The sequence below is a fragment of the Marmota marmota genome, unplaced genomic scaffold, assembly GCF_001458135.2.
Source record: "Marmota marmota marmota unplaced genomic scaffold, marMar, whole genome shotgun sequence".
Classification (NCBI taxonomy): domain Eukaryota; kingdom Metazoa; phylum Chordata; class Mammalia; order Rodentia; family Sciuridae; genus Marmota; species Marmota marmota.
The window spans coordinates 41,126,580-41,134,864 of NW_026000229.1; the positions used below are offsets into that span (position 1 = coordinate 41,126,580).

Genomic DNA, 8,285 nt, shown 5'->3' on the forward strand with positions numbered 1-8,285 from the left:
CCCCCAAAGACCAATAATTTATCATCTTTTCCAGGGTGGAATTGTGCCTTGCAGATAATGAGCAGGTACATACACCTATGGTTAAAAGAAAATTATTTCCCCTGTAGGTTCAGCTTTCTATTTTAGAAGCCTGAACCTTCTTTTTTGTGTGTGATTTTAGGAGCGTTTTTGAAGAGTTGCCTTACTAGAAGGCAAAAGAAAAAAGAAAATTCTCAATTGTTTGTGGTTTTGTTTTGTGGAGTTGTGGGGAGAGGAAAGGGTGGTGGGAAGGAGTCCATGAAGTTACCCTAAGTCTCAGTACTGGATCAGCTTAGGTCTGAACCCTTTCCTCTCCTTACTTCAAACGGGTCTCTTGTGTGTTTGTGGGAGCAGATGCTTGGCAAGTCTCTGTACGCCAGAGAGGACATCAGTTAGCATTATGTTTTACACACACTCCTCCTTCCTGGTGTGGCATAATTCATTAGCGCAGTGTGCAGGATGTTCCATAAAACAAGATTTTGCTTTAACGTTAATGTTCTAATGACGACAGCAATAAAAATAAGTTGTCATCCCATGTCTACTATCCAGGGCTGATGTTTATACTGTCTAAATTAAAAAACAAAACAAAACAAAACAAAACAACACATAGAGATGAAACACAGATAAGTGTTTTAACATAAAAGAAAAAGACAAGAAGACTTTAAGCTTCTAATTTGGGAAATTACTCCCTTCCTTCCCACACCCCTCCAATTCACATGTAGTAGATCTAATCCGATTAGTTTTTGTGTGGGAAAAAAGCTTCCTTTTAAGTAACTTGTAACATTATTGCAACATGTAGTTTGCTGCTAGTTTCTTTCTCTCTTTTAAGGGCCAAATAGTAAAGCTTCACTCATGGAGACGAGGGAGTGTCTTTGGGGACTACCCATGCCTTCCCACAACACATTATGTCAGGGTGCCAGGTAGAAGAATATACACAAAATGCAAGCGCCTTTTTAATTTTTTAATTTATTTGGGCACATTCATCATAAATTTGTTTAATGTAAAACAAACAAATCCTTGACAAGGGTTTAACAGGATTTTCAACATCTGTGCAGATAAATGTAATTTATTCCTCAAGAGAAATAGCAGTGTAAAGCATGCCATGAGCCTGCCTTTAACATGTTTAAACATTTTTGTTCAAAATGTTTGTGCGCATGTGTGTCGGCACACGCGCATATCAAGGCAATATGGTAGTGTTCTCAAATCATCCTATTTATTCACAAAATCTGCATGATAAATTTTACACTGAAATACAAGTTTGTTTGACACCTCTTTATCACTGTCTTCCTCCTCTCTTGCGATTTCATATTTCATGTGGCAGTCTCACTACAAAGTCTGGTTTGGATTCCAGGTGTTTGTGTACTTTTAAAGGAAAAGCAGTGAGCAGAGTTTTGCAAACCTTCTTAGGTACAAAGTGAACTAAGGAGCAGTGCCAAACTTAGTCTTCTGAAGAACCAAGTAATATGTACAACATAAAGATGTTTGCAAGAGTTACATTTTGATTAATATTTCCAAAATCACCTATTTGAATTATAAAAGCTATATTTTATAAGCATGGGGGTAAATATTTTGCTAAACACATTTTTTGATATATTTTTAACTTACTAAAAGATAGGTTTTTAATTAATTCATTTTGTTTTAGACTGAAGTCTGGTGTCTGGTCTGGTCTGTAGTATACAAAGGCGAATAAATTAAAGTGAGCAAATACAAAATAGCCTTTATTTTGCTAATTTAAAAATTGCTCCAAGTTTATTTCTGGTATACTTCGGTCCTTTAAAGCTGAACATCTCTAATGTATAAATTATTTGAGTGTCATAAAATTATGTGGTATAAAAGGCAGACACAAAGCAGTGTAAGGAATGTGTTTTAAAAAATTGTTGCTCATAAAAATTCTGGCTAAATTAGCACTGACAGCTAGCCATGATTAAAAATAAACTCTGGACAATGCTGGCCCACAATTTCAGTCCTCTCCCCTAAGCCTCTAAGCCAAAGATGTGTGGCTCTCAGACACAATGTAACCAATGCTTTTAAATGAGATAAATGTAAAATGTTTGGAGTTCAAATAAGCATTATCAAAGAGGAAATTCTCATCAAGTATATTTTTGCAGCTTGGCTTAAAGCCACAGAAGCCAGGAAATTGTAAAGCCTGAGCAGAATAAGCATGTGACATAGGCTACCATCTAGGTCGGCTGCAGCCCTGCAGGTGACAGCCAAACTTGGATTCAGACTTTTTTGTCTTCAGCTTTTGTAGGTTTGGCTAGGTTATTCCAGGACAGTAATGCAAGGATGGGTACCTGTGAGTACACATGAAGAGAAGGGGGTGTGGGATAAATGGAAGCTTGGGGGGGGGGGGAAGGAGATGATTTGGTAACTGGAAGGAGAATTGAAAAATCACACCTTTCAGTCTCCACATTTTTTCTTTTGTTCAGTACACAAGGAGAAACCATCCGGAAGGAAGAAAGATTATGACTATCTATAAACTAACTGTTTGACAGAGACAGAGATGCTGATAATGAGTGGGTTGTGTCTGTAGTTCTTGGCTGTTCACATCAGCAAGGGATGAAGGAAAACAGAAACTCCTGATATGTTTGTCTAGAGAGGTAGTGGTGAGACCACGGCGGCGAGAGTTCAGCTGAAGTTCAGGGCAGATGTTGCCAGGAGTTTACGCTGCAGGAAAGTAAAATTGCTTCCGGATTCACCACTTCCTCCAAGCTTCTCTTCCAGGATCTTCAGGGTCAAGCTGTGCTATGGCATAAGGTGACAATGTCTGTGGGGAAACAGGCTTTGAGCAGGATGCCCCTCTCCCGGTTGCAGTCCAACTCCTGGATAAATCCATACCAATAGATGACCAAGCCCGGCCCAAATCTGCAAGAAACACCAGAAAATAACATGCACACATAGTATCAATATAGGTAGTTCCAGAAAAATGTCATTTTGGAGGCACAGATAATATGATTAAATGACTAGGCTGCACAAAGTTGTTTTGGTTGCTATTATTATGAATGAAAGTCGCTGAACTTATACCAAAGAGCTCATTTAACATAGAAACTTTTCTTTTCCAGGAACCTGAAAAATTCAGATGTAGGAACTACCCATAACACCTTTCTATAAGGTGTTATGAGCTTGGGCTAATGTGGCTACTTGGCTGACAAGGAAAAAGCCAAAGTATAAACAGTGATAAACTGGGGCATACCTGGCTTGGGATTAATATTTAATATTTATTGGTGCTATTTTAAAAATTAAACTTGTTCACTTTTTTATTTTTGGTGCCAGGGATTGAACCCAGGGGCACTTAACCACTGACCCACACCCTCAGCCCTTTTTATATTTTACTTTTTTGAGACAGGGTCTGAGTTGTTGAGGCTGGTCTTAAACTTGTGTTCCTCCTGCCTCAACTTCCTGAGCTGCTGGGATTACAGGTGTGTGCTACCAGGCCTGGCTAAACTTGTTCATTTTCAATTGAGGAAATGAAAAAGAGTGTTTTAATAAAATTTTTTAAAATGGAATGGCTTTATGTCCTCTCTGGCTATAATGTTGTATTCTTGCACCAACAAGGCCAGAAGCATCTCCTGTCATACACTCTTTCCAAGTATTAAAAGAAAAGAAACCCATGCCTATAATCTCAGTGACTCGGGAGGCTGAGGCATGAGGATCATAAGATCTAGGCCAGCCTGGGCAACTTAGCAAGACTCTATCTCCAAATAAAATAAAAAGGGCTGGGGATATAGCTCAGTGGTAGAGTATCCCTGGGTTCAATCCCCAGTACCTGCCCCCTGTCCTCTACAACCCATATGACAAACTGGGATTCTTTAAAGATACCTTCTTTCCAACACTTTACTTTGTGCATTACAACCTAAGAGCAGATTCAGCATGAAATTTAGTCACAGGTTCTCGTGGAAAGAAGTAATAAAGTCATACAGACTTGTGGCAAAGTATAGACAGATAGATGCAGGTTTAAAACCTCAACGTTTCTAAGTTGTGCCTCCAAATTATCTCCAATTTTGTTAGCAGTGACTGATCCCCGCCAGGCAGACTCAGGAAGTGGCCCTGTAGACTACTTCACCCATCAGGAAGTTGAGACCTTTAGGCTGGGTTCATAAAGATGTAATCACTATCAATCACTGTGCACAGAGAGATGTTTTGCACATCAGTTTCACGTTTTTCCTACCGAGAGCACTTAATTAAAGGGCAGCACTACTTTTGGTGTAGTGTTGCAGGAATTTTACAGTGAAATCATAAATTATGAATGTTGGGTTAGTAAAAGGATGTCTAAAAACAGAACTGCTTTCTGTATTCTAACATTACAGCAGGCTGAGCCATGCTAGGCCAAAAGCTTTTTCCTTCTATGATTTATTATATGCTGTGGTGTACTTGCCAAAACTAACAGTACAGGATGGGCTGTGAGATACTGTATGCACAGGAACAAGTTCAGCTGGATGTCATGGACTGGTTTATTTGGGGATTCACATCAGTAGGGTAGGCAAGTTGGATTCGAGATGTGTCCTAGGGGTTACAGAAACTGGGCTGGATGAGAAGCCTTGGAGCATAAGGCCCAAGATTCACCCAAATTCAGGGATGACTGCAGATCCTCTCTTCTTCCTTTGCATCTCCAAGGAAGAGGTTCTTTTGAGTCAAAAGAATTAGGCTACCCATGCCTGAGGTGTAAGTCCCAGTGCTGGAAAGCAAACGAATTCCCCCTGGATTAATATTTGCTTCCACTCAACAGAGGGTATCTTAGTAACTTAATCAGGAACAATGTCTCAAACTTGAACATATATTATTTGGTACCTTTATTTTATGGTATCTTAGTAACTTAATCATGAACAATGTCTCAAACTTGAACATATATTATTTGGTACCTTTATTTTATAAATAGCTCTGTGATTAAAACCAAATGATGTCAGAGTTATGAAAAAAAGCCTAGCAGGAGCCACAAGATCTGTGAATATGTGGACCATGTCTGTGAGGCCTCCAACTGTCCCAATGGTGATGCGCTCGAGTCACAGATCTAACAGTAAGCAGGACAAACACTCCTTCCTCCATTTTATTATATGGTTATTCTGGAGACCACAATGTTCTTAGAAAGGCACTAATATTTTTACAAAGGGAGAAAAAATGTGATCTAAAGAGTCATGGAAAAGAACAAAAGAATGTATGGGGGTCATAAAACAAGCCCACTGTTTTAAAGATTTAATAAAACAAAAACACATATCACCAGCACTGAGTGAGTGAGAACAGCCTGTACTTTTCCTGAACAGCTAAATCACAAACCAAAGGACTCGAAGCATGACAGCTCTTTACAAAAATGGCATTTCCTAGGTAGAGAAGCCAGGCTGGGGACACCTCATTGCCCAAGAAATAGGACTTGTTTCACTTGTGAGGCAACAGATGAAACCTGACAACTCAAAAAGGTCTTGCAAGACTGCACCTGAACATTTCATGTGGTGGATCACAACCAGGATTCCCTTGAGGTAGTAACACCATCTACAAACATTCTCAGGACTCACAAGAAGTCTCTACCAACTCTCCACATCTTTGTTTCTTATGAAAGAAAGTTAATGTTAGCTCTGTCATGTAGCTCAAAATCTCTCCTTGACAGTGTGTGTCTAATTTAAAATGAAGAAACAAATTCCTTTTTTAAGTAGAGAGGGGTAGAGAGGCTTTCAAATTATGTGGTCTATAGGTGATAAAAATAATAGGGACTTGAAAGAGTGACAAGTTTGGAAATTTAATGGCTGAACAGAAGGTAGCCTTATTCCTGGCATCACATCAGTGTATCTCTGAGCTTGCTCCAAGACTTCAGGATCCAAAGATGATCAGATGCTGCTAAGATAGCCTTTCAGCAACTTACTTGTTTATCAAGAGGCTGATCACATTAAACAGCCTTTATAGTCACTTCCTTGGTTATCTAAACTAAGAGAGAAGAATTTTTGGTTGATAACTTGAAAGACCAAGCCATCCAAACCTGTTCATTCTGAAAAGGTGTAAGGCAGGGAGAAAACAGGACCCCAGAAAATTCTTATGTAGGAGCCTGGCGTGGTGGTGTACACTTGTAATCCCAGCGGCTTGGAAGGCTGAGGAAGGAGGATTGCAAGTTCAAAGCCAGCCTCAACAACTTAGTGAGTCTGTAAGCAACCTAGTGAGACCCTATCTCAAAATAAAAGAGTGCTAGGAATATGGCTCAGTGATTAAGCACCCCTGGGTTCAATGCTTGGTATAAAACAAACAAACAAACAAATAAATAAATAAATAAATAAATGTGGGTCAAGTCCTACTTGTAGATTGAGCATTTTCACCATGTTGATACCTATTTTTTATTTACTGTGGCACTATTGGGTAAGAATGAGATCACTGGGAAGAATATATAATCTTTGTGAACAATTAAAATTCAAAGAGACTCTGCTAATGGCATTTAAAAGGAAACAGAATCCCTGGGACTGAGAGAATATACAAAGTAGAGAGTTGTTCTGCAACTGGGATCACAGTCCTGCTGACCAGCCCAGAGACACTTGGTAATGAGAACTGAAAGAACAAGAATTGATTCTGTGAACACCTTTCAAGGTTGGCTAAATCATGACAACCTTATAAATGTATTCAGATGTGTTTCTATGATTTCCTTCCATTTTAGAATATTTAGAGAAATTAAGTAGGAGACTGACAATAAGGCTGGGTACCTTTTGTGTTTTTGTGCATACTTGTCTCTTAGGGATCATCCCTCTGTTTCAGCATTTCTCTCTTTTTTATTCTGAGGCCTTGGTGAGGGCAAAGACCACGTTTTGTTTATATTCTTCAACTCTTGTTATCTGCCTAGTATATGGCAGATACCCTCCTGGACAAGATGGAGAATATGGCATCAGTAATAACAGAATCAGGCAGGTTTGTTGGTTACTGAATCAGTGGTGGCCTACTTTAGAAGTGTTGGTGGCAGGACCCAATTATTGCCACAAGATGACATTTTTCACTATGGTAAGGATTATGGTAATAATAGTTACACAAATGTTCTTACAGGTTGAAAATTCTTACACTGAAAATCTGAAATACCAAGATATGATTCTTTTGGGGTGCTAACATAATGCAAAGTGGAAAATTCCACCCCTGACCTCATATGATAGGTGGTAGTTAAAACACAGGTGCACTAAAAAAAATGCCATAAAATTACCTTCAGGTTATGTGTACAGGGTATAAATGACACATAAATTAATTTTGTGTCTATACTTAGGTGTTACTCTAAAGATATTTTAATATGCATTGCAAGTATTTCAAATTCCTACAAAATCCCAAATCTGAAACACTTCTGGCCTAATACATTTTGGATAAGGGAGGCTCAACATGTATTAGTACTTTCTTAGCATTTATTGTGTGCCAGACATACTTCTAAGCACTTTATCTACATCAGCTCTTTTAATTTTTATTTTGAGACCCAGTCTTGCTAAATTGTTGAGGCTGGCCCGAAACTTGGGATCCTCCTTTCTCAGACTCCCAAGTTGTGGGAATTACAGGCATGTGCCAATGTGCCTGGCTTGACAAATAATTTTTATGCCAACCTCATGAGGTAGGTTCAATTACCATCCCTGTTCTAGAAATGAAGAAATTGGGGCACAAAGAAATTTAGCAGGTTTCATAAAGCCTCACAGCTGAAATATGGAAAAAGCTGTCTTGGGACCTAGGCAGTCTGTGATTGTAGTAACCTGGTGAAAGAGTATAAATTTTTAACCAGAAAAAGAGGAAATGCCCTTGTACTAGGTAGTCTGTACTGAGAATGTTTTGGAGGACTCTGGTGCCATATCTCCAATCTGGAATTGACCCAGGAGAAATGCAAGACATTTGAAGAACAGTGGAATATGACCTAGAAAAGAACCCTCAGGTAGCAACTTGCTTACCAATCCCCTGCTTATGAGAGGGCTCTTGGGGAGGAGAGGTTTGATTCAGTCTTTGTTTCTTAAGTGTAGAATTAGGGCAATGTTTCAGAGTAGCTAAGAATTGGATTTTGATTCAACACAAATAATTTTTTTTCTATAACTGAAATTTTGAAAACAGGGAGTGCAAAACAATAACATTATGTGATGGGTTCCATTAAACCAATGCTGAGCTTTTACCAAAAAAAAAAAAAAAAAAGAACTGGACATAGTGGTACACCCCTGCATCCCAGCAACTCAGGAGGCTGAGGCAGCCTGAAGGACAAAAGTATGAAGCCAGTCTGGGCAACTGAGTGAGATCCAAGTCCCTCAAAAAAAAAAAAAAAACGGGGGGGGGCAGCTTTGTGGCCA

General features: G+C 39.1%; 1 protein-coding gene across 7 annotated transcripts in view; it reads right to left on the bottom strand.

Annotated features, from left to right (window-relative positions):
* Nucleotides 1-965: 965 nt before the first annotated feature.
* Cdin1 (CDAN1 interacting nuclease 1) overlaps nt 966-8,285 on the bottom strand; it is a 222,771-nt gene continuing 215,451 nt past the window's right edge. For 3 of the 7 annotated variants that reach the window (XM_048793130.1, XM_048793125.1, XM_015480845.2), the window contains one exon: nt 966-2,883. In XM_048793130.1, the coding sequence (XP_048649087.1) occupies nt 2,714-2,883 (170 nt within the window). In that variant the 3' untranslated portion in view covers nt 966-2,713. The remainder of the gene's footprint in view (nt 2,884-8,285) is intronic. The other 4 variants (XM_048793127.1, XM_048793129.1, XM_048793126.1 and 1 more) reach the window with 2 other exon arrangements.